We start from the raw sequence: 27,062 nt of genomic DNA on the forward strand, positions 1-27,062 counted from the left end.
TGTTGTCGACTTTCCCCCTCGACTTCATCCCCAAACCTAACCTAACTCTTGAATCTAAGTTGGTTTCACATTGTCCTCCTGCTGTTGCCAGGTAGCAAGCACGGTCTTTGGCATGTTTAATTCCCTGTTCCCTTTTTCTTTCACTTGACTGTGACTATGATTATGACCACCACCACGCACCACCACCACCACCACCACCAGTATTACTAGCCAATTTTTATAGTGTTTACTATGTGCCAGGCAGTGTTTAAAATACTTTAAATGTATTAATTCATCTAATCCTTACAAGCAACTCAGTAAGATAGATATTGTTATCCCATCTTACAAAGGAGCAAGTGAAAGCACAGAGAAGCGAACCAACTTGCCCCAGGTCACACAGGTAGTAAGTGGCAGCACCAGATCTGAACAGAAGCACTCTGGCTCCTGATTCTGCACCCCTGTTTAATGGCCTTATTAAGTTTGCAAACTATAACTGAGTACTTTTCCTTTTCTCCTGTTTCAGAGGACACACATCTCTTATCCTCTCCCAAGCAAACATGGGCTCCTAATCACATTTCCTTCAATCTTTGAATCTTCATTGATTTGTTAATTTATTCCACAAATGTTTACCAAGCACCAACTATGTATTATGTGTAATATAATTCTAGGTGCTTGGTATACATCAGTGAGCAGAACATCAAAATTCTTGCTCCTGCGGGGCTTACTTTCCATTGGGGGATATGGAAAATATACAAAAAAATGTAAAACGTTGGTATGTGATATTTGAAAAAACCCCAAAACAAAATAAAACAGAACAGGGCAAGGAAGAAAAAGAGTGCTGGGTGGCAGCCGAAAACATGATAGATGCGTTCATTCATTCAGCCCATTCTTCAAAGTGAAGTATCAACAGAAGGGAAGAACAAGCACCGCATACACTCACCACTAAATTGGTACTAACTGATCAACACCTGTGTGAACATATGGAAGTAACAGTCATTGGGGATCGGGCAGGTGGGAGCGGGGAGGAGGGGATGGGGAAATTCATACCTAATGGGTATGGTGCCCAACATCTGGGGGTGGGGCATGCTTGTAGCTCCGAGTTGGGCGGTGCAAAGGCAATTTATGTAACCAAAGTTGTACCCCCATAATATTCTGAAATTAAAAAAAAAAGACAGTTAGTGGCCAGGTGGCTCTGGGTGGCTCATGCCTATAATCCTAGCACTCTGGGAGGTCAAAGCGGGAGGATTGCTTGAGCTCATGAGTTCAAGACCAGCCTGAGCAAGAGTGAGACCTCCTATTTTTAGTCTCTACTAAAAATAGAAAAATTAGCTGGGTGGCTTGGCATGTGCCTGTAGTCCTAGCTACTCGGGAGGCTGAGGCAGGAGTTTGAGGACTCTTGAACCCAGGAGTTTGAGGTTGCAGTGAGCTATGCTGATGCCACTACACTCTACCTGGGTGAACAGAGTGAGACGCTGTCTCAAAAAAAAAAAAAAAAGGGACAGTTAGTGAAGATCCCTATGTTCAAGAGACTGTTCAAGGTGCTTGAGATACATCAGTGAATAAAACAAAATTCCCATCTTCATGGAGTCTACATTCTAGCAGGGGAAAGAAAAACGATAAATATCATAAATAAGTAAATTGTAAATTTCCCTCACATAGGGCTATCCTCTTATCCCCTCAATTGCCCGTCTGGCAAACTCCTCCTTCAAGACAAAGCCTTCCATCATCTCCTTTGTGATAGGGCAGATTGATATGGTGTCTTTGGATCTTGTATTTATTTCCACCTAACTCTCCATTAGACTATAAGATCCTTGGGGAAACTGTTGATCTTTGTATTCCTAGTGCTTAGATGTTTGTTGAATGACTTAATGAACAAATGGCAAGGGTTATTTTATATCTTGGTTTAGTTTTGGTCTCCCACAAGATTTCTTTGTAATATCCAATGATAGTTCTTACAATAGAAACAATTGCTTACAAGGATGATAACAAACTTGTATGAATTCATTACTGAGCACATCAGTTCTTTTTTTTTTTTTTTGAGGCAGAGTCTTGCTCTGTTGCCCATGCTAGAGTGCCATGGCATCAGCCTAGCTTACAGCAACCTCAAACTCCTGGGCTCAAGTGATGCTCCTGCCTCAGCCTCTGAGTGGCTGGGACTACAGGTGTGTACCACCAAGCCAGGCTAATTTTTTCTGTTTTTAGTGGAGATGGGGGGGGGGGGTCTCACTCTTGCTCAGGCTGGTCTCGAACTCCTGACCTCAAGTGATTCTCCCACCTCGCCCCCCCAGAGTGCTAGAATTACAGGCATGAGCCACCACACCCGGCCTGAGCACATCAGATCTTACATCAGGTGCACCTTAACCCAATTAGGAATAGAGAAGAGTTAGAAGTAGAAAATGTAAAGAGCCTCAGAAAGGAAAGACTAAAATGAAACTGCTCTGGGAATTTATTTCTGAAAGTTGTCAAGAGTAACAAAAAGATGTTAATCTCCTCTGTCAATGTAACCTTCAGCAAAAGACCTTCTGAGCTCTTTGGTTCCAAGACATGTAACTGCTCAGAGTGATTTATTTTCGTCCAGCATCCACTGGATGCTCCCAGAAATTTCATTTAAAAAAGATAAAACTTTTCAAGCTAATGCTAAGGTGGCATTAAATGCACACACTTAAAATATCAAAAAGTGTTAGAAGATATCATTTCCAACTCTCATAAAAATCCTAATACTCTATGTCAGCATTGTTCAACAGAACTTTCTACAATGGTGGAAATGTTCTATATCTGCATCATGCAATATGGTACCACTAGCCACATGTGGCCATTGAACCTTTAAAATGTGGTCAGTGTGACCAAGGAACTGATTTTTAAAGTCAATTTAATAATTAATTCAAATTTAAATATAGCCATATGTGGCTAGCAGCTACCATGATGGACAGTGCAGGTCTATGTTTTATGTGCCCTAGTACTAGTCAGGATAGGGTAGGTTATACTGTAGTAACAAATATCCCCGAAATATTATGGATGAAAACAAAGTTTTATTTCTCTTTCCCATTAAACATTCATCATATATCATCTGGGAACTCTGTTCTACATCTTCTCATTTTGGGACCATGTTGAATGTTGCTGGTCATTGCAACAGAAGGAAAAATAAAAAGAAATCTAGAGGACTTTGTACTGGCAATCAAGTGAATGCTTGGCTCAGAAGTGACACATATCACTTCCACTCACAATTCATTGGCCCGAAGTAATCATAAGGCCCTATCCACCTGCCAGAGAGCCAACAAGTGCCATCCAATTACGGAAGCCTGGGAGACAGAAATACTGGGTGAGTAGCACTAATGACTAAATAAGTAGGCATCAATAAAATAACTAATACATCAAATAGAACAAGAATAAATTATGTTTTAAAAAGTCAGATGTGTATCTATATAAAGGAATCAACAAAAACATGGGAGAAAAAAATATGTGCAAATACCAAGAATGCTCATTTTACAAAATCAAGGATTGGGCCAGGTGCCTGGCTTATACTTGTAATCTTAGCACTTTGGGAGGCTGAGGCTGGAAAATCGCCTGAGGCCATGAGTTTTGAGACCAGCCCAAGCAACATAGTGAGATCCCATCTCTACAAAAAATACAAAAATTAGCCAGCCACTCAGGTGGCTGAGGTGGAAGGATTGCTTGAGTCCAGGAATTTGAGGCTGCAGTGAGCTATGATGACACCCCTGCACTTTAGCCAGGGCGACAGAGCAAGACCCTGTCTCAAAAAAAAAAAAAAAAAATTTAAGGAATGAAGGAAGATTTAAATGATGTTTTAGAGTCTTATGTGTAATTTTTATTAAGCTTTTGAACAGGCGAAACCCCTAATTAAAGAAGAAAAGAGAAGGAAGCACAATTTATCTTCCATTATAATTAAAGAGGATAATTTTGTCAATTTCCGCTTTTTAAAAATCCTTTTTTAAAAAATAAAATGAGTCTACCCACTCTTGCAACAATAGGATTTTACCAGAATTCCAAGTATAGTCTGTCTACAGCTGTTCAAAAGTTATTATTAGAGAATCTTGGAATCAGATTGAACCTTAGAGGTCTGCTATTCTAACCTCCAACATGGTAATCCCTCCTACAGCTCTCCATATCTTCAGGGAGGCAAAGGAAGTCCACCACTGTGTGGGAACTCAATCTGTTGGCGAACAGGTGAAACCGTTCAAAAACTGTTCTTGCCACATCAAAAGTAACATCCTGAGCTTTCAATCTGTTTGTCCTAGCTCTGCAGCCACCCACCAGAGGGCCAGCCTCACTGTCTTGTGAGAGCCCTCAATCCTCTGGAGGGAGTTTCTCTGTTCCCTGGGTTTTCTCTTTTTGCAGCCATTTCTCATTGCTCCTTGGCTCCAGTGGCCTCTCTTCTCCAGGCAGCCCTCCAAGGAGCATGCAGCACAGAGCTGGAAGTGGGGCAGGGAAATCACAGACTTGGGGACAGGCAGTACGAGCATCGAATCCTAGCTACTTACATTTAATTCTTTATGTTCTTCTCTGTAAAAATGGGTACTAACTGCACTTATGTCTTAGTCTTGTTAGGAGGATTAGACAGGATTAGATCTGTAAATGAATAAGGGCACAATAAATATTTATTTTAATTTGATGCTTCTTTCAAAATGTGATGTGTAAAGTTGAACATAACACTAATTTAGATGTGGTCTGATCAGTAGAGAGTAAACTATTTCCTTCTCTGGGGCATCATCCTATTCCTTCATTTATGTAGCCTAAAAGTATTAGTATTATCTTTTGGGGCACAGCCAGATTATACTACTAATTCATATTGTACTGCAAAGGGCTAACTTCCACTAAGTCAGTCTTACTTAAGTTGTAGCCCAAAGTGTAAGAATTTAAATCAGATGAAATCTGATTGGACTAAGTGTTGCTTTGGCTTCTTGCTCATTACCTTCTAGCAAGGAAGGTCTGTCTTTTGAATCACAATCCAATGCTAAATAGCAGCTGGCTCTCCAAGACGTATATTCTGGAAGATCACAGACACTGGAGACAGCCAGACCTGAGGTTTGCATCTTAACTCTGGCACACTACTCTGAAGGAGTTATTGAACTTTGCTGAGCCTCAGTTTCCTCTTTTGTAAAATGGAAGTAATAAATCAATAATAATAGCACTTCAATGAGTTGTATGAATAGATTGTGTACCTTCTCTGATTTATTCTAGTGATTAATAAAAACATTTGACCACAATAGGACTTGAGACTGAACCTTGTACCACACAACTATTGGCCTTCCTCTAGGTTGAATAACCATTGTTCTTTGAGCACACATGTCTGCTCCATCATGCAGCCCACGCTGTTTCATCTTTCAGGTATATCTGGACAGGCTTTGTCAAGTGCCTTGTTTTTTTTTTTTTTTTTGTTGAGACAGCGTCTCACTTTGTTGCCAAGGCTAGAGTGAGTGCCGTGGCGTCAGCTTAGCTCACAGCAACCTCAGACTCCTCGGCTTAAGCGATCCTACTGCCTCAGCCTCCCGAGTAGCTGGGACTACAGGCATGCGCCACTATGCCCGGCTAATTTTTTCTATATAGATTTTTAGTTGTCCATATAATGTCTTTCTATTTTTAGTAGAGACGGGGTCTCGCTCAGGCTGGTCTCGAACTCCTGACCTTGAGCAATCCACCCGCCTCAGCCTCCCAGAGTGCTAGGATTACAGGCGTGAGCCACCGCGCCCGGCAAGTGCCTTGTTAAAATCAAATATTCATTAAGGCAGATTTCTTTGGGCTCTCTGTGTGTTTTTCCTTCTTCCATCTCAGACATGAGGGTGGATAGTTACTATTTTTTAATTCTCTCTTAATTAGTTCCTCCTTGTTCTTCCAAAGGATATACAGAGGTCTCCGGTTTCTAGGCTGCTACATTTCCTGAGATGATCCCTAGACAGAAGTAATTTGAGTTTTCCTGGCTTCTTTTAGAAGGGGTCATTGTATAAATTGATACATGTGTTAGCCAAGACAGATCTCTTATTTACTCAAGGGTTCTGTGTGTGTGCGTGTGCATGTGTGTCTGATGGTGCAACAGGGCTTGAATTACATCTTTGGAACTCTTTGCTCCTCTATGCAGTATCTCCACCATCAGATCAGAGCTTAGATTTCTCATCGTTTTTGCCATCATCACAGACAATTAAGATTTAGTAGAAGGAGATAGACTGAAATTCAATTCTAAGTAGCAGCTAAATCCAAACTCCTAAAACCTGGGTGAGGCAGAGTGGAAGAGTGTTCTGATAATCCGGTTAGTGAAGGAAAAAGCGCCCCCTAGGAAATCATAACAAATAGTCGTAAGCAAGTCCTTTTGTTGACAACTTTATCCAATAAACCATCTTCCTTGGAGACTTTCTAAACTTTAGAGTAATCCTCTCCTTGCTGCAGAAGTCCTTTTGTTGGAGGAAATTGTTAAGTGAATACAGGAGTGGCAGGCCGCCATAAGCATCAGCTGTCTCCAAATTCTTTCAATTTGTCAGTCTCTTATCTGTCCTGTTGGGAAATCAACCCTCTGGCCCAGAGATCTCTTTATCAAATGACTAAATGAATGAAATTGTTCAGAAGTCCTCTTCTCAGACTCTCTTAGTCCGTGTCTAATTTTTGAGCCAATTGCTGCCAAATTCTAGGCAAATGACAATAGAAATAACTTTCCATTGCTTTTTGTTCAAGTATTATGTACTGTTGCCTTAAACATCATATTTAAAACACTCCAGGTCACAGATGATGGCATTAAAAGCCTGGTCCAGTATGGAGTTAGATCTGAAGCTTCTTAGCAAGCTGAAGCAAATGAAAACTCAAACAGCAGAAATGTAGCCCTGGAAGTGAATGAACAAACAAAATCAAAATAATGAGTAACAGAGTATAGACTGAGTCAGGAAAACCTGCTAAACATTATTGCAAAGTTATTGACAGAATTATATATATTGATAGAAAAGTGATAATAAAGTGTTAGAGAGGCAGCATCCTACCCCTGATAATAACTAAGAAAGCTTTCAGAATAAAAATTTATCCCCAGATGTACAAACTACCCTTGTAACTTGCTGCAACCCATTACTCAAAAACATGTCAAGCTTTGAAATAATATGTGTAAAGCACCTGCTACAGTGCCTGGCACGTGGTGTGTATCCACTAAATTTTAGTTCCCCTCTATTTCTCTGTTGTAGACATCAGTACACATTTTTTCCATGCTTGAAACTGACATTGTGAAGCTCTTTCGAGAGTCTTAATTTTGAGGCATTGCTGCCAGTTACCAAGTTCTAATGCTCCAATTTACATTTTGACTCTCCTGAAAAGTGAATATTTTAACATAAATTCAATTCAGTGGAAAAGATTTACAGGCCCCAAGAGTCCGTGTGATTATGGCTTTTAGTCTCTTTAACTCCAGCACTCTCAGATTTTGCTGATCCCAAGCCACTTATTAAACAGTTTAATTGCTCTAGCTTTTCCCTCTTGTGGTTCATCTCCTACTGGTTTTATCTCCCTACGTTCGTACCAAGGCCTAGGGATATCATGAGATTACTCCAACAGAGGCGAAATCTGCCTTCTCCCTTCTTCAATTGCTGGCACAGGCACCAAGCTTGACACGCTGCATGTAATTGATTTTCTATTGTGACCAATTTATGTCTACAGGTAACAATTCTTTGTGGAAGGTCACCATAGATCAGAGAAGCAGGGTTATCTCACTACCTTCTGGCTGCTTACTAAAATGAAATAACAGCAACAATAGAAATAATAATAATGCTATGGAGCACCACCATCCGAGACCATTTCCATGAGTGTCTTTGATGATTTTATGAAGGGCAAACCCTGCACTTCATAGAATGCAGCTAAAGTTCATCCTGTTCTCATAACTAGTAGGTTTAAAGTGGTATAATTACACAGTAAACACTCATCCATTTCCCGTACTTAGAAAATACTTTCCTTGGGAAATACCATATTATTGTATTGCCAATTGTGATTCCAAATGTATATTGTACAAATACAAACTTAGGTATTTCATAAAATGCTCTGGGGAACACCTATAATTATAAACTTCCCTGTTTTTTGAAGACAAGATCATTGTCTTAGGAGACAGTGATTTTTAGAAGAACCAGGAGGCAGACGTCCTTGATGTGTGTATGCCTTTAATTGGGACAGCCAAAGACAGTGATCCAAGAGAAAGGGCAAAGAGTGAATCCAACCATGTGAGTGACATTGGGAGTGGGTGTAGGGAGTATGCCAGTGATTGCCATCTAGGCCCCAGAAGTTCTGTTAGGAAGCATGGCCAAGCTGTGGTTGCCAAGTGGGTGGCCAAATCATAGGATAATGCTTGTGGCTTTGAGTATAGCCAGGGTCACCTAAAGCTGCAGTCCCCAACCCCAGGGCTGGGACCAGTACATGACCTGTTAAGAACTGGGCCACACAGCAGGAGGTGAGTGGCGGGAGAGCAAGCGAAGCTTCGTCTGTATTTACAGCTGCTCCCCATTGCTTGCATCACCACCTGAGCTCCACCTCCTGTCAGATCTGGGGTGGCGTTAGATTCTCATAGGGGCACAAAGCCTCCTGTAAACTGCATGCGAGGGATGTAGGTTGCTCACTCCTTATAAGAATCTAATGCCTGATGGTCTGAGGTGGAGCTGAGGCGGTGATGCTAGCACTGGGGAGCAGCTGCAAATACAGATTATCATTAGCAGAGAGGTTTGACTACATAATAAATGTAATGTGCTTGAATCATCCCGAAACCAACCCCCCATCCCACCCGTCTGTGGAAAAATCGTCTTCTATGAAACCAGATCCTGGTGCCAAAAATGTTGGGGACCACTGACCTAAAGAGCTGGCTGGCAGGCTCTGTGGCATGGGTTCCACCTTGGTTCCTCTATCTAGATTACTGTCCCTTCTACCCACCAGAGAAGGCGCAGTATGGGAAGTGCTCTTGTGACATCTAGGGTTGTCTATACTATGGTGGCTTTTGGCTTCCTGTGTGTGCTAGCAGAAACACTTTAAGGGTATAATAGCTTTGGGAAAATCTTCCATGGCAGCTTTCCTCCTTAAGATTACCTTGGAAAGCAATTTATAACACTAAGGTGACCAACCATCCTGGTTTACCCAGGACTGTGCCAATTTTAGTACAGAACGTTCTGCATCCCAGGAAACTCCTCGGTCTCAGGTAAACTGGAACACTTGGTCACCCTTACCTCCGATTTTGTCCTCTCAGTCGACAGAGAGAACTACCTAGTTGAGGGAAAACGATATGTCAGTTGTAATCCTGTATTCCACTGGCGTCAGCTGGAGGTCTCACAGTGGCCTGCAAGCTCTGTGTCAGGAGCCCTGCCACCGCTCCAGGAACGGGAGACACAGGGGATGCACATTATTATCCTCTTTCCCAACTCAGGAAATGGAGGCTTGAAGATGCTAGAGTTGGGGATGAAGAGCTAGACACAGAACAGAGGTGCTCTAAACCTGGGGATAATGTCCTCTCCACTCGGCAGCAATTGCTTTTCACTTCTGTCCATAAGGAACCTCACTGCTGGGACCACTTACCTGGAAGGGTCTTGGTGACCTCACTCTTTCTTTTCACCAGCATTTCCTAAACCGGGCAGGGTGGTGACCTTTCCGGTAGGAGGCCAAAAGGTCACACATTTCTGGCTTTAGCCTCACTCCCGAAACTGTAAACAAAGACTCTTCTGTAGGGAGGAAGAGAGAAAAGCACCAACATATTATTCCCTGGGCTCTTTCACAGTATTTTTTTTTATGTCTGTTGTAATATTTGTTACCCAGAGAGATGTGGAAACATGAGCTAGACTTATTTACCAATAATTTATACTGACTCACAGATGACTCACTTCCCTAAATCTACTAACAGATATCAAGCACTTCCTATTTAATTCAATTCGATGCGTATTTGCCAAATGAACACTTGGGCAAGGCATCATGCTAGGTGTTGAAGACTGTAAAAATAGGGATAAAATAAAAATAGGAATAAAACACACACATATACAAACCAGGGCCAAAAGTGAGCTGCACACACAAAGGATTATAATAACCCCTTGCTGCAAGTCTACTATGGGGCACAGGGAAAGCCCAGACAGGTGCCTTTTCACCCTTGAAGGATGACTTACGCTCTTGCTAGTTAAGGACTTCCGGGGAGGATATTCCTGGCTGAGGGATCAGCATAAGTGAAGAAATGGAGGAAGAAAAGTGTTTGAGAGAACTGCAAGTAATTGTGCACGGTTAGAGCAAGACAGCCTGGAAGATAAAGTTGGAGAAGTGGTTGGAAACAGACCGTGAAGGGAGTTAATGTCATGCCGAGGAGTCTGACTTTAGTCCCAATGACAAGATTGGGCTAGATATGTTTCAGCAAGTTTCAAATCCTGCTAGATATATTAGGCAACCTATTTAAATAGACTCCAAGGTACAACTTCTGCAAATTAAAAAAAAAACTATTTGGAAATATAGCTATATGCTACCTTTGACCTCCAAATCACGTACCTGGTTAGTTTAGAATGCTGGCAGTTGGCATTTTCAAAAGTGCCTGTGTTTGTTAAGTGCCTGCTGTTGCTGAGTGCTTACTACGCAAAAGCTATGGGCCAAGTCCTTAAAGTGAACATTTTAAGGGGCTTCTCTGAAAAATGGGGAAAATAAAACTTCCTGGCAGATTATTGTAAGTTTAAGGAAGATAATATATGCAAAACACCTTGTGTAGTTCCTGATATACAATATATTTTCAATAAATAGTAGGCATTGTTACAAGTATTAGCATAGATGTCTAAGAAAAACATCAAGAGGCGGCAGCGGCCACATTGTCACCAAAGCACATCCACAAAACTTGCTTAGGGCATCCTTCCACTTGGGCATTGCTTTTCCAATGCTTACAATCTGCATAAACCCAGGTTGCTCAAAATATCTCACAATTTAACAAAAAGAGAAGCTTCTATCTTTGTTGCACCAAAAGCCTAAAATGCCTTAAAAATATTGTTTGCTGGAAGCTAGTCACACCCAAAGGGAAGAAATAAACCTTCAGTGCCGGCTCTGCCTCGCTTGACCTAGACTTCTGCCTCAGATGCTGGGTAAACTATGGTCCTAACTTCTTGGGTTTGGAATTACATATTGGCTAGGCTGGAAAGGGGGGGCCATCGTATCACTTGATATACATAAGACATTTTTACATGGACATTCTGATACGCAATTTCGTATTCTACTTTCTTTTAGCTCTCATCATTTCTTAAACAGTTAAACAGCTAAAATAAACAGTGTGTACACTTTACAGATTACTCTCAAATCAACACAAATCCAAACCATTTTGGGAACTTCTCTCAGGGAGAAGGATCCTCTTGCCTTGGGGACAGTGGCATGAAAAGCTGGGATTTCCCTCAGGCTTCCTTGCCCCTCAAAAGCAGCAGCTCCTCAAAAGCAGGGAGGGAGGGAGAAAGAGAGAAAGAGAAAGAAAGACACATTATCTGGCAGAACATGCTGGGAAGGCAACCAGTTAATCAAAAGGATTCCAATTTGGTCGTGGACTGCCAGACTCTCCTTCCCAACTCATAGAAAAAGAAAAAGAAAAAGGAGGGGAAAAAAGAAAGAAAAAGAAAGAACGGAAAAAGCTGTAGAGTGGCTCTCCTTCAGCAACCTCACAAATGCAAAACCTTCCACTCTGGTGACTCCTCATTAGCTTACTGAATCTGACAGCATAATTATCGCAGCTGCTTCGCGCTTAGAATAAATAAATACGAAAGTGGGTGTTTAAAAATTTTTTGAGAAGGGAAATTCAGTCATCTAGACAGTCAGCAGGACAAGTTTATTTAAAACTTTTAGATTCTTATGTATTTAGATCATTTCGGAACGAGATAATGAGATAGTTGTCTTTTCAGTCTAATTGAGTTCCTAAGCTCATGGCTGCTGGCTGTCACCCCTTTCAAACTTTGCTTTAACTTTCCTTCCTTTGGAAATCTGATCCTAGTGTCTCCATTTACTCTTCCTGGGCTGATAACCTGGTGAAGGCTTGGTGCACTGGAGTGCAGAAAGTGACTTAATGGGATTGAGGAGCTAAATAACCTTTCACAGGAAACAAGATAATCAAATCTCCTTTACTTTGCCCCTAATGGCTTAAAGAGAAAGCACAAGTTCAAAAAAATAAAAAAGCTTGGAAATTAAACTATCATTTCAAAATGTCTTGCAATCTCCCTTGTCACGTGGTTTTTGCACTGCTCTTACACAGCATCAATCCATCAGCTGGAGATGCTTAGTGCATTTAATTATTCAGAGTGCACACATCCTCATGATTACGTGGTAATTGTAGCTCATGTATATGTGTATAGGCTTCATATCTTCAAAGCCCAAAGGATCACACAGTACTTTTAATTGAAGTTGCTAACTAACACAGAGTGCACTTAAAACTCTGACTATGGGCACAGCACATATATATTTCCGATTAAAGCGGATGATCTTTCTTTATAAATTTAATCAGTACCTATTTATTTTTTCCTCTCCCTCCCATCCTTCATTCTCCCAGGACTGAATTTATAGGAACCCCTGTGTTCAATCAGTTAAAATCTATAAAATAAACCTCTGTCAATCTAGGGTAAAGGAAACCAGTGTTAAACCATCATGCAGATGAAGAAATTGAGGTTCCCTGTACCATTTTGTTTTAATTTATTCTTTGAAACAATAAAGACTATATAACACCAACATCAAAGAAGACGTTGAAAAAGGAAAACAAATGACCTACGATCCTCCTAAAGGAGAAAAGCATTTTTATTTTGTACACTACCTTTCAGTTTTTTTCACATACATTTAATTTTCACAGGTACATTATAATATGCAATTTTGTGTTCCAGTTTCTTATAGCTCATGTTGTAGCACAAATACTTCTATAATACTACCTACTCCTGTTAATTATCATTTAAAATGGTTAAGTAGTACTATGTACTGAGTCAATATACCAACATTTGTCCAGTTGGTTCTTTGGTGTTTAATATTTAAATGATTTCTCTTATTTTTATTTTATAATTTTTAAAAATTATAGACAATACTGCAATGAACATTTTCATTAATCTAGGTTTTGGAAGATTTTTCCCTATTCAATTTTTTCTTTTTTCTTTCTTTTTCTTTTCTTTTCTTTTCTTTTTTTTTTTTTTTGAGACAGGGTCTCACTCTATTGCCTGGGCTGGAGTGCAGTGGCATCATCATAGCTCACTGTGACCTCAAGCTGTCGGGGTCAAGCAATCCTCCTACTTCAGCCTCCAGAGTAGCTGGGATTACAGGCATGCTCTACCACGCCAGGCTAGTATTTTTATTTTTTGTAGTGATGAGGTCTTGCTATGTTGCCCAGGCTTGTCTCCAATTCCTGGGCTCAAGTGATCCTCCCACCTCCACCTCCCTAAGTGCTGGGATTACAGACATGAGCCACTGCGACTGGCTGGATATGGCCATTTTTATGGCTCCTGATATGTGTGCTGTAATGCTTTGCAAAGCTTGCCCCAATTTACACTACTATCAGCAGAGAATCATTTTTACCACAACCTCCTACCAACACTGGGAGTCATTAGAATAAAGAAAAAAATAACTAATTTAAAAATTATTTGTATTCATTTAATCCCTAGTAAAGCTGTTTATTTATTCCATGTGTTGGTATGTTCTTTTTGTTTCCTCTTGCATAAATTGCTATTTTTTATGCTTTTGTCCCATTTTACATTCGATGCTTGATTTATTTTTTATAAAATTGAATGAGTTATAGAGTGAAACAAAAACAATTATCATTGATTAAGAAGTCTTAAAACCCAAGGGTTATTGTGTACATTATTACAAAAAAAAAAAAAAAAGAACAGAAGCTAAGATAGCATTGAGGAAGAGACTGGTGGTACTGGGGCATGAGTCTCTATTCAACACAAAACTGAGTCCCCTTAGTTGTGAGATATTAAACATATTACCTGGGGTCGTGTGGAATCTTTCCCAGGAAGGTTTTAAATTAAACCCAGTGCATGAGACAGTGGAAAGAGCACAGGACTGGGCACCAAGATCTTGGTTCTAATCCTGGGTTTGCAATCAAGTTCCTACGTGATCTTTAGCAAGAGCAATGAATAGTGGGAAGATTGTAGCTTGGGAGTCTGATTTGAAGTCAAATCTTGGCTCTACCACTTACTAACTGTTTAACTTTGAGCAATTAGACTCTTTCAGTTCCAATTTTAAAAGCTGTAATGTGAAGAGAATAATTCCAGCCTCACCAATTAGTATACTGATTGAATGAGAATTTATGTAAAGCACATATATGTGCAATCAAAGGTAGCTACTATTATACTTTCCTGGGTGTCAGTGACTCATCTAAATAATGAAGGTATGGAATAAATATTTAAGATCATTTCCCACTCTAAGGGTCTCTAATTCTTTTCTGAATGGTTTATCTTTACTCGCAGACTGTTTCAGCTCATGATGCTAACAAATTCAACTAACTTAAGGGCTTGGTTGGGCTGAGGGACTTTATCCAGCATCACAATGATATGCAACACCACAAACCATGTCTCAACCCAGCATCTCCTCTAATGTATTGGATGGATTAGGACAACTTTAAGCACAGAAAGTGAAGAAGTGTGTTATAGGGGTCACTTCCAAATTGGCTTCTTAATGTCTTGCTTCTCAAGTACTGATAAATGGAGGATTCAAAAGGTTGAGAGAGTGGTCTGAGTTATGTTACAAACTCCAAGGAGCAGCACAGAGTCAAGACACCTGGCTGAGAATCTTCCTTCCCTCCTTCCCATCATCTCCAGCCCCTGAAACCTGGCCTCATAGAACGACAAAACAGTCTGGTTAAACTTTGAATAGACTAGACAATAAAAGCAACAAACAGAATAGGTTCGAAACCATGTGGAAGCTTACAAAGAGCTAAACTAAGCTTCATTAGTACAGGTTAAAGAATGTTTAATTGTTGCAAGAGGACATACAACTATAAGGAATAAAACTACCCTGATAAATGAGTTAAGATCATGCCACTGATATTAAAAAGAAAAAAAATTTCAGAATGATCTTACACAGTATGAAGAGGAGGAAGACATTTCTCTCCTTGGGTGCCCTTCCTCCTCAACCATTCGGACCCATCATCTTTCAAGACCAGCTCACAAAATCATGCTGGGCCCCATAGCTGGAGTTAATTTTACCTCCTCTGAACACTCGGAGCACTTGATATGTGCTCTTGATCTGCAGCTGTTGATATACTTGTCTCATTTCCTTAAGGATTGTAAGCGCTTTGAAGACAGGGTCCATAACCAATTCACTTTTCTGTTCTTCAATATCACACCTAATAGACACTCAATAAATCTTCAGTGAATGAACTGGAACATAATTCTCCCAATATGCTAGAAATTCAAGTCTATGCTGCACCATAGTCTCAGAGACATGCAGAATAACTGGAATAGATCCAGAATGGAACAATGAAATAACTAAGAAGTAGGATAAACAGAATTTATATTTGGAAATAAAAAAAAGGTTAAGGTAATTCTGCCTAGAAAGTGGTTTTGGGGGCCGGGCGCGGTGGCTCACGCCTGTAATCCTAGCACTCTGGGAGGCCGAGGCGGGTGGATCGCTCGAGGTCAGGAGTTCGAGACCAGCCTGAGCAAGAGTGAGACCCCGTCTCTACTAAAATAGAAAGAAATTATATGGACAACTAAAATATATATATACAAAAAATTAGCCGGGCCTGGTGGCGCATGCCTATAGTCCCAGCTACTCGGGAGGCTGAGGCAGGAGGATCGCTTAAGTCCAGGAGTGTGAGGTTGCTGTGAGCTGGGCTGACGCCACGGCACTCACTCTAGCCCGGGCAACAAAGTGAGACTCTGTCTCGGAAAAAAAAAAAAAAAAAAAAAAAAAAAAAAAGTGGTTTTGGGGAAGTGATAGCAGAGGGATTTTTAAATATAACAAGGAGATGATGTTCAAAGAAGGCCTGAAGTTCTTCTATGGGAGCAAAACAAAATATTACTCAGATTTTAATAGGGCAATATGAGTGAGACCTATCTATCAGAGTATGGATATTAGGGTGGTGTGATGAACGGTACAGGTATAAATGCCCTGCCGTCTTCCATCCCTCTGTGTATATAAGTATACAGTAACAATGTTGCCTATGGTACATTGTTTTTGAAAAATTACTTGTGAAACAATGACAAGCTTTTAAATTTAAAAATTTTTTTTCGAAGATGTTAAAACCTGTTTTAAAAGAGAAGGGGATTTAGTCCAGGAAGAATGGGAGACTTAAGCATGAGATTTGGCTCGCAAAATTGGACCAACCCAGAGAGAAAGAGAGAGCGAGGGAGAGAGAGAGAGAGAGAGAGAGAGAGAGAGACTGCCTTTGATGTCCTGACGATCAAGGACCGTGGCTTAAGGACCAGACTCTTAAATCACGTGGCATTTACTGCCCAGATAAAAAATACTTTTCTGGATCAGTGTCTGTAGTTCAAGATGGCTAGGTTCCAAAATCAGTCTTAACTTTCCAAGGGTAACATTTGGAAGGCTTCCTGCATGAACGGAGTGGAGCCAGTTTCTAGAAGGGGCAGCTTAATGATTTTCTCCTCCCCCCATCCCCAAATCATTAAACAGTGTTCCTTTCGCAGAGCCCAAGTTCATGCTGAGGGCAAAGGGAATTAAATGAAGAAGCTGAACCTGCAGCTAAGATTAGAGAGTTGCCAAGGGCCTAATTTTAGGTCCTAGCTGCCCCAGCTGACGTCCTGCACTGCTGGCTCAGCCATGAGGACCACAAGTGTGGCCGTAAGCCGGTGTCTGAGTGGGAAGAACCGCTCCCTGGCCATCTGCAAAAGCAATTAGCTTGCTGTTGGACGTGTTTTGAGAGGGACTACCAATAATTTCTCCTTCAACAAGTGTTTCTTCAGGTGTTCATGAGTCAATAAGGGAAAATGTCAGAACTTGGCAGAAGTTCCCACGTGCTTGCCATTCTAATATTCACACTTTTCCACTTAGGAGGGCTCTCCAAAAGGGAACTAATCCTGGAATTCCTGGTTTTCATGGCAAATAACTCCCTGATAAATTGCCTCTGGCTCTAGGCTTACTGCCACAACCTAGGGAAAATGTTGTTCAGGACTTCTCAGCTTCATGAAAATAGACACGGATGGACGGGGACAATTCTTGCATTTTGTGGAGAATTTCTGTACCACTCTTCCCCTGGGATTTAGGCTGTCCTTCCCCTCTCCACACATTTCCCAGTCACAGGTTTTATGCTTCAATTGTCTTCTTCAGAGGGCAGACAATAAGAGGTGGCATATTCCAGATCAAAGGGGAAACAGAATATATTTTAAAGTGACAACTCTGTTATCCTGCAACCAGAATAATAAAATGATATAAATATAAGCCTCTAAATGATTCCATACTGAAATGCCACCAGAGAGCAAAATTTCTTGCATAATTATGGTAGAGAAACTCTCCTTACATATCACTCATAGGAGCATGTCTTATTTTTGCACAATTCTCATGTCTGGGGCAGCCCTCCTCTGGGATGGAGATTCTGTGTCCCTGAAGGTTGGGAACTGTGATTACCTGCTGGTGCTCTCAGTCTGCAAAGGAGGCTTTTAATAAAAGCTCATTGCCAGGGGCAATGAGAGATCAGGCTGGCACTGCCAGGCCGAGGGAATGCATCCCTTAGTAGTGACGTGCCCTTGGTGAGGGCCACTGTCGTGAAGGTGCACAAACTGGCCCCAGATGCTTCTATCTCTTCCTCTGTTTTTCTTCCCTGGTAGATTTCCTTTTCCTGTCTACTCTTCCTTGTCTTAACTGTCAGTCTGCTTCTGTAAGTATTTCTACACCCCAGCCCCCAGCATCCACATACACAGGAGTGTGCACATGCGTGCGCAAGCACACACACATATACAGGCACACACACACCCAGTCCCCCCCTTCCCCGTCTCTTGGCGCCGGCCCTTTCATCTTCTCCCTCGGGGATTCGAGATGTCGCTGCAGGAAGTGCTTGTCCGCCGAGGCAGCAGCAGCAGAGCCCTGTGGCTTTGACAAACCTCATTTAATTGGGAGGAAGCCAGGAGAATTTGAAAGAACTGAAACATCCACGAAACTCCTTTTATCAGGCATAATTTAAACTCTGCATGGAAAAACCCCTATATGTATAAAGAAAAGTCAACTTCCCTCCTGCTGTGAGCACTCCTCATCTCCCCCCAGTGCAGGCAGGCTCCTGCAAGATTCCATCTTTTCATTTTTCTAAAAGTGTCAAAGTAGATTTGGGCTCTGTGACTGGGTGAACAGAGAAGGAATACAGATCGTTCTCTCTCACACCCGTGCACACACAGACACACATAGCACCCCCTAGACATACATGCACTGGAGCTCCTCTGTTGGTGGCTTTGCTTCGGATCAGCTAGGAAGAATCAAAACTCAAGTTTCTAACAACACATTGGTTTGGACAGTTGATTATTTCTTTCTAATTACCCTTCGTCGGGCAGAGCTGGTGCCTAGAGAAAACTTTGAAGATTCACAGTGATTCTCAGTATGTAGCATAACAGACCCTGGAGGACAAGGGCCAACGTGGAAGTTTAAGTGAAGACAAGGGAGTGTGTGTGTGTGTGTGTGCATACTCAAGTGTGTGCACTTGCATGAAGTGGGAGAGTTCGAAGTCCCAAGCCTGAGAGGAGAAAGCTAAGAAGGAAGGGTGCAGGGCGTCGGCCCGGGAGGAGGGGACTGACTGGGCTGGGAAGGTGGGTGGTGCGGCTGAAAAGGGGCAGACGTACAAGGAAGGGAGGGAGAATTGTAGGGTGGCCCGCAGCCTCTTTTGTCCTAGCCACATGCCAAAGCGTGTCCCTCCCACCTTCCAAAGTCTACTTCAGGGTCACCTCTAGTCCAATCCATCTCACTCGAAGTATTCTAGTTCTTCCACGTGGTCTCTGCACATCTGCAGTTGATTACACACAGATTTTGGCTTCTTGGATGTGATTTGTGCTGATATGTGCACGAGGGCGCCCTGTTTCCTCTTCTTCACCCTCTTTTCCTCCCACTCCGTAAGATCCTTGAGGCCAAGGACAAGCCTCTTGTTTTCCTCAACTTTTTATAGCACTTAATAAGTTCTTGACACTTAACGGCAAGTTAATAAATACTAATGACTGACTCTTCTTTCAGGGTTAAGTAAGACATTAACCCCAGTTGTACAACTATGGTTATTTTTGGAGATTCTAAATGATTCACTTTAATAAGAAAATACCTCAACAAGTCCTAAACCAAGAGCTTTGTCTTGCTGCAGGACAGCGTCCTAGATCCAAACCCTGCCAGGTCTGCCAGACTGTGTCTACGCCTCCTGGACAGTAGCTCTTGGCCCTGACCCTGTCCTCACCCCACTGTGTCCCCGCCCCATTCCCCCACCCTCTCCCAGTCCCCTCTTCCCAGGCCGAGCCCTTAGGCCCTCCTCCTTAGCTTTTTTTTCCTCCAGCTTAGGACTTCTAAAAACTATTTTCGGTTGAATGGTGGATGTTTTCACAGAAGCTCCACCTAAGGACAGTCCTCCCATGACCACACTGCCCACATCCTCCTGTAGCCTTTCCTGCCCGTGTTCTAGAAACAAAAGGAGAGCTTTGACTGCATGATCCCTCAGCATACTTTAGATTTGGAGGATGAGTTCAGGCCCAGGTAGCAAAGGCTGATTTCAGGGTAACTTGCGTTTCCAGCGGGTGGCCAGCCTGGGGGACGCTGCCCTCCCCCAGTGCCCCACCTCGGCGGCGCTTCCTTCTGCAGCATCATGTTACCAATCAAGGAGGGCCCAGCTCTCCTCTCATGACATATCCATGTCACCGATCATCTTACTCTCCATGGAAAGAGAGAAGGGCCTTGTTAGAAACTTTGGTTTTGCTTCTCCTAGCAGATGGTAGCTAAAGCAAACAACCCAGAGGCAACTTTCACCTCGTCCCATTTCTAAGTGTATGTATGGATATGTGAAATGATCAGATCATTACAAGGAGGTCCTTGTCACCTCTTCCCACCAGTGCTTTAGAGTTTGAGAGAATCTCATGCAAAACTCAGGCAAGACTGGGTCCCATCTTGCTTCTCCCAGGCAAATCAATCTCTAACTTCACTCCTGGGTGCAAATGCTATGATTCTCCAGTGTTGAGAGAAGACACTTATGACACCAAGACTTAGCACATACGTACACACACACACTCACCGTCAGGAAGCTGGTGCAGCTGCGACGGCAGGGCGCTGAAGTAATCGTGCACAAGTGCCTCCTGTGCAGAGACACGGTCTCGGGGAAAGCCTCTCAGCATTTGCGAGGCCAGGTCTTCAGCTTCAGGAACTCTGCCCAGCCTGGAAAAGTGAGAGAGAAAAATTGTGTTTCTCTAGCAGCCTCCCTTCTGAAAAATTAAAGGGAGAAAAGCAAAAAGTAAAGAAAGGAGATGGCTTGCCTTAGAAGAATGTTTTAAGTGGCATTTTCCTGGGAATTACTAAAGTTGAAGGTAAGTGGGAAAATAACCCCCATACAAAAATGCTCACCCCTGCTATTACTTAAGAAGAAGGAGAAAACGCTTGGCATTCTACTACTAAGCTCCCCTGCCCTCCACTGTGTCTCTGGCATCGTGGACACATAAAAGGCACAGAAGTACAATTATAGAAGCAGAAATATATTATTAAGGATACTTCTTGGAGGGACACAACAGCCCCAACCAAGCAGAAAAGCCTGATTGAAAATGTTCCGGTCTCTGGACTCCAGGGGTGGCAAGCACAGAATCTTGGGCAGGGAGAGGGAGAGAGGTGATTCTGGAGGGTGAAGTTAGGCAGAAAATATGCTTATTTACAGCGTTTCTGAAGCTCAGCCCCCAGAGTTATTAGTTAAGAAGCTCTCTTGGTTCCCCTGAAGTGGAGCAGAGGAAGAAAGACAATTAAGTGTCCAAATCATAGTAAAGACAAGTCCTCGAGCTGACCTCATATTGAATTATATATTTGGAGATGAGCAAATCCATTTATTGAGCAACTACTATGTGCTAGTAGGTGGTTGGCTCTGGGAGATACAGAGCAAGACTCTGTCTCTGGCAGCTTAGTCTAGTAGAGGAGACAGTCACTTATCAACTTATCACACAAGTGTGTAAGTACAACTGTGAAGAGACGGCCCCTACTGTGGTCTGAACATCTGTGTCCCTCCAACATTCCTACACTGAAACCTAATCACCAAAGTGATGGTATTAGGAGGTGGGGCCTTTGGGAAGCAATTAGGTTATGAGGGTGGAGGCCACATGAATGGGATTAGTGCCTTCATAAAAGAGGCTTGAGGGGGCTCTTTTGCCCTTTCTGCCCTGTGAGGACACAGTTAAGAAGGCACCATCTGTGAATCAGAGAGCTCTCACCGGACACCCAATTTGCTGGCACCTTAATCTTGGACTTCCCAGGCTCCAGAACTGTGAGAAATAAATTCACTTGGATTATAAATTACCCAGTCTAAGGTCTTTTATTATAGCAGCCTGAACTAAGACAGCCCTGATGGCTGACCTGGAATGGCAGCAGGAGGTGGTCAGGGAAGGCTTTCTTGAGGAAGTGGCCTGTGAGCTCAGAGCTGAAGACTTGGGGGCAGGCAAGGGGCAGGCATTGCCAACAGAGGGACCCTGGGCTGGGAGGGAGAAGAGTGAGTTTTAAAGAAGGGAATCAAGGCTAGTTGTCTGGCCCAGGACAAAGAAAGGGAGAGGGGCCTGATAGGAAGCTGGGGAGGGTGGTTTGCGGACCTCCATGTTTTCTATTTACTTACAATGTTTAAAGGTCTTCGCCAACCTAGTGCCAATCATTTAAGTGCACCCATCTCTACAACCCACAGATACGCTGACAAGTGGAAAACCACAAGAGGGAAAGCTGTTCAGATCCCAGAAGGCAATTAACCACAGGGCTGAGGTCTGACTTTCAGAATTAAGTTGCATGGCCATGAAATACCTTAGCAAATCCCCAATTAAGGAAAAATAGATGGGCTTACTTAATGTCAAGTACACATACTGGCTTAAAGCAAGAAAGAGCAAGATATTCTTTCCCTTCCAGGTGCAATGATGCAGGGATGCTGGAAGTCTTGGCCCAGAATAGTAATTTGCCTAATTTTTGCATGATATTTGCATAAGAAACTTTCAGGTATCCGATTCCCATGACATAAAACGGTTTCTCCAAACAGACAACTACCCTAAAACTCAGGAATAATTGCTTCATAGACAAGATAGAAAGGAAATTTGCAAACCCCCAGTCCTTGCAAATTTCCAGGCCAGTTAAGAGAAAAAGGAATCCAGTGGGGAGGCCTGCTCATTACCTGTGGCCTGAGGAACGACAGGCAGGTAAGGTATATTCTCCATCCAGGGTATCCTGTCCAGGCAGAAGTTTTTCAGGCCCATGAAATAGAGGTTTGGGGGTACAAATCACTATTAGTGAGCCTGGAAACAGTCTGGAAGGAGATTCAGGGAAAATCTCATGAAAACATTTTTAGCTGGTCCACCCACATTATTGGGTGGTGGGGTGGGTCCTGTGCCAAAATTGGGGCCTGAATCTACTTTCTGCAGTCTTCAGGCTTTCTGGTTAAGTATGAATTTCCGGTGTGTGGAGGGGGCAGTGGGTAGGTGGTGGTGGTAGTGTGGAGCGATGCCCCTCCCCACCCCAATCAGCGACTTGTCTCTCAGCACACTCCCCCACTCCACTGCCCAGAACAGTGGCAGCTCCAGACCTGCCCTGCAGTGGGGGCTTAGGTGCTGCAATCTGACTCGACAGAGAAGGCCAGGGACCTGTGTTACACTGTGTTAGCACGGCACGCATGCTGTTACTATTTAGACTATGTTTATGTAGAGTGTCCAGGGAAGCCAGGAAAGGCTGGATGGAGCTTTGGGGGGCCTTAGGGGAGCCACATTTCTTATAAGAACAGGCCATTTTTTGTAACCAGACAAATGAAAGAAAGAAGAGTAGGTACTGATCAGTCATATAAAGATTTCTTTTTTAGGCCTTTCCACTTCAACTAACAGAGCCTCCCCTCATCCTTCCCACACAGTTGCATCAGGGCTTCTAGTAGTTTCCAGATTTGCTCCAATCTCACAGCCTCTGAACTACGACTGTCACACACCACTTTTCCTTCTCCTTAGCTGGCAGAGGTGGTGACCAAGACAAAGTAGACAGATGAAGTCTCCCCTACCCGCGAGCCAAGTTTGGTGTCCCCTGTATCAGCCACCTCCACACCTCCTGGACGTAAGCCTTCCCTGGCAGCCCTGGTAGTAGGACCACTAGATCTGGGCCTTTGCCAAGCGCCCCAGTGATCACCGCCTTGCTACTGCACATCACACTGGTATTTGGGAGCTGAGAAAAGAGGCTGAGGAATACAAATGTTGCTTCCTTGGGCACGAATTTTGATTTACTGACACCTTTCACGTTTATATCATTCTTCTTCACCCTGCTACCTACAACCTTGCTTGCTACCCATTGCCTTTATTGTCACATTTCTACACTTTGCCACTACCTCTAACACATGTGGAATAATTCTCCACTGGTTTCGTCCTCTACTTTCGAAATGGAAGTTGGTATGAAAAATGAACATCACAAGTGCTAATTTGCCTACCAGCACGTTTCCATATAGGCTAAATGTTAATGAATATTGTTAGGCTTGTGATGTTAACCACTAAACACACCAGGAGTGTCTTGCAGAGTTAGGGGAACCCATCCACCCAATTAATGAGAGTCTGTATTAAAGACAAAAAATCCTGTGATAAACCACTCCTTCTAGTAACATTTCAAGAAGTGAGAAGTGTTCCATTGTCAAAATAATACATACTTATTCTAGAACACCTAGAAATGCAGAGAAGGAAAATTAAAACTATTTCATCACTCTGAGATAATCTCCTTCACTCAAAGATAATCACCATTGCTTTAGTGTTCGTTTTTTTCCTTCAATCCTTTATTTTTACACAGATATATTTTTTGTTTAACAAGAAAAAATGGGATCATATCATATAACTATGTAGTCGTTATAACATACTTTTCTACTTGACTATCTTGATCATGTTCCCATGACTTTGAATAGCCTTCTGAAACATAATTTTACTGGCTGCATAGCATCTCATTATGTGGGCATACCATATTTTATATAGCCAGTCTCTTATCTGAGTTGGTCACTCTTTTGTTGGGATGGGGTAGTACTATTAAAATCATGCTATAATAAATACCCTCAGAGAGAAATTTTCATGTACTTGTGCAATTATATCCTTAGGATAAATTCTTAGAATTAAAATTCCTAGGTTGAAGGGTATACAACATGTTAAAGTATTAATATTTGACTTATATTGTCAGCTGGAAGAGCTGCACCAATTCCCATTTTCACCAGCAGCCTAGGAGAATGCCCACCCCTGGGTGCAAGGATTATAAATTCGTTCCAGCCAACCTAAATTACCACAGCACCCATTGCTTATAAAAGTCATAAAAAGAATTAAGATTGTGTATAGATCCTAAAAGATGGTCTAGGTGCCAGGACTTCTACCTTTAATTTTAAAAGTTCAGAATAGAAACACAAACAATAAGAAAAAATGAAAATCAAGCTTTGTGGTTATATAAAACACCATCTACTAACCCATCACTACACATACCTAAAATCTGGTTTTCTCAGAGGTCCGAGATGACAGTTTTGATTTCCTAGCACAGCCCGGCTCTGAGTATAAAAATATGCTATACGCAGTGCTGCCATTGACTTCCCAGGTGTAGGACAGGCTGGTCACCATGAGCCCAACTGGACTGTTTTTTTTCCCCTCCAGATCCATAGGAAGAGGAAAGGGGCAGAGACAGAATAGGCACTTTTTTTAATGTTCTCAGTTTAGGACATGGTAAAGCAGATGTCCACAATAAGAAACACAGCCAACACCAGGAAGAAACATCAGAGAAACTGTCCTACAACACTCACCACAGGAGCTGTGGTGAGTATTAAGGTGGTTTGCAGGTTTGGAGTTGCCATTTATTTTGGAAACCAATAATGAAATGAAAGCCACAGAGCAGCGCTAAAATCCACGTATCTCTAGCTAGGGGTTAGGGAGCCAGACCATGCTGGCAAGAGAGAGTTTGTACATCCTGAATGAAGTGATAAACAGCAGTTCCCTGGAACCTGTCTCCAAAATAATGGAGAGTTTTGGGTTATATCAGTGTTTCTGAAAATAAGAGTGGAGTGTGCGGGCATCCTGGGTGACCTGTCCCTCCCCGTAGAAGATCCTTTGCTAGTGCGTAGTTTTATGTTCCTGACCTAGTTCACTCTGTACCCTGGTATTCACTCCACGTGGAGACTGCTTAAAGCATATGAACAGTAAGTATGGAGGAATCAGACAACATTTGGTTAAGTTAAACTACACCACATTTTCAGGAAGGAACAATGTTCAAATGTTCAGTTAGGATCTTGGCCGGTGAAACTCTTCCACGTCTCCCCACCTGCACGAGTGTGTTTTTCTTTGACATTTGAGCTCGTTTCCCCTGTCTCTGATGTTTTCCTCACTGCCCTTTTTGCCTCCTCACTGAAGCAAAAAGAACAGAGGCTCGGCTAATTACTCTCAGATCAAATAATACTGGTTATTGTAATTGGTCATTGTCCGAAAACACTGAGTTCTTCTGAGCCCTGAGGTTGCCTGGCACAGCTTAGTTAGCTAACTATTCCCGGAATGTCTCTATTATCTGTTTTACTTTGCAAAAGAAACTAGGGATTTGTTGAAAGCTGGTAATAAAAGTCTGCCCTGGTCTGAGCCGAGACTGCGTAGAGAGGGCCTGGGAAAGCATGACCTCCATGAATCAAGCTCCCCCCACCCCCCCAAATAGCCACTCAATGATGTTAGTTGGTTTCTCTGTGTCAGAGAATAATAAACCCACTAGGTTTTCTTGCAGGCCAACATTCCCTCGTTCTCAGGGCCTGGGGCATGGCTGAGGGACACAAAACAATTTTAATGACCAAACTCACTGCAAGTAAAATGGTTCATAGAGAAAAACCAACAGACTTGCAGGGGGCTGGCTCTCCAAGAGGCATCTTCCTGGGGCTTTGGGCCCCAGATAGAGGTGCTCAGGGGCTGTTGTTCAGGGACTGAGGTCCAGGGAACTGTTTCCTCAACTTGCTTAAAGATGACTTCCCAGGCCAGTGCTCACCTGTTCCAGACAATCTGAAGGCTTTGAGGCTTAGGCAGCGGGAACCATTCTGGAAAGAACACAGACAAGCATTAAAAAACAAAAACAACCCTAAAATCTTGTTGCCAAAAATATGGTTAAAATTCTGAAAGCTCTTGTTGGCTTGGGGTAAAGGAGGTTCAGGTTATCGTGCAGGCTAGCTAATGATTTTTAAAGCCTCTTTTCCCTCTGAAGTTTTATGATTTGGTGAAAGATCAGTATTATGGGTTTAACTGTATGCCACCCAAATTCATATGTTGAAGTCCTAACCCCAAGTACCTCAGCATCTGACCTTATATGGAAATGGGGTAGCTGCAGATATAGTTAGTTAAGATGAAGTGATTGGGGTGGGCCCTAATCCAATTTGACTTGTATACTCACAAAAAGGGAAATTTTGGACAAAGAGATAGATATGCGTCAGGGAAGATGACATGAAGAGATACAAGGAGAAGACGGCCATCTACCAGCGAGCTCTGGGACAAACTCTCTCTTGCAGCCCTTGGAAGGAATCAACCCTGCTTACACTTCAATTTCAGACTTCCCAGCCTCCAGAGCTGTGAGACAATAAAATTCTGTTGTTTAAGCCACTGAGTCTGTGGTACTTTGTTACAGCAGCCCTAGCAAACTAATATAGTCAAAATATTCAGTAAGGTCAATGAACATTTATTTAACATGTACTGTGTGCAGAGCATGTGCCAGATGCTGGGGAAAATACAGAAGAAATCAAAAGAAACCTCTCTTTGCTTGCAGAGCTTGTAATTCATTTGGGAGAACAGAATATACACGCATGAAATGTGACAAATGATGAGGCAAAGTCTCAAAGACTCAAAAATGGTAAAAAGTGAGGGGAGCTAATTTTATATGTCACTTGCAGTAAAAATGCAAGTGAATTGTGGCTTGAATAGTCCAAAATAGGTGACAATAAAAATTTGTTATTTTCTTTGGAGTACTCCATAACATTTACCTTTGGATACATGTGT

General features: G+C 42.4%; 1 protein-coding gene across 2 annotated transcripts in view; it reads right to left on the reverse strand.

The window, feature by feature from the left end:
- Positions 1-6,756: 6,756 nt before the first annotated feature.
- CDK15 (cyclin dependent kinase 15) overlaps positions 6,757-27,062 on the reverse strand; it is a 76,628-nt gene continuing 56,322 nt past the window's right edge. The window contains exons 11-14 of one of the 2 annotated variants that reach the window (XM_069468689.1): positions 26,065-26,113; positions 20,120-20,259; positions 9,511-9,653; positions 6,757-6,806 (exon numbers count right to left, since the gene is read on the reverse strand). In XM_069468689.1, the coding sequence (XP_069324790.1) occupies positions 9,544-9,653; positions 20,120-20,259; positions 26,065-26,113 (299 nt within the window). In that variant the 3' untranslated portion in view covers positions 6,757-6,806; positions 9,511-9,543. Of the gene's footprint in view, positions 6,807-9,510; positions 9,654-10,669; positions 11,680-20,119; positions 20,260-26,064; positions 26,114-27,062 lie in introns of those variants that run through there. The other variant, XM_069468679.1, reaches the window with a different exon arrangement.

This window comes from Eulemur rufifrons, chromosome 1 (genome assembly GCF_041146395.1).
Source record: "Eulemur rufifrons isolate Redbay chromosome 1, OSU_ERuf_1, whole genome shotgun sequence".
In the NCBI taxonomy this organism is placed as follows: domain Eukaryota; kingdom Metazoa; phylum Chordata; class Mammalia; order Primates; family Lemuridae; genus Eulemur; species Eulemur rufifrons.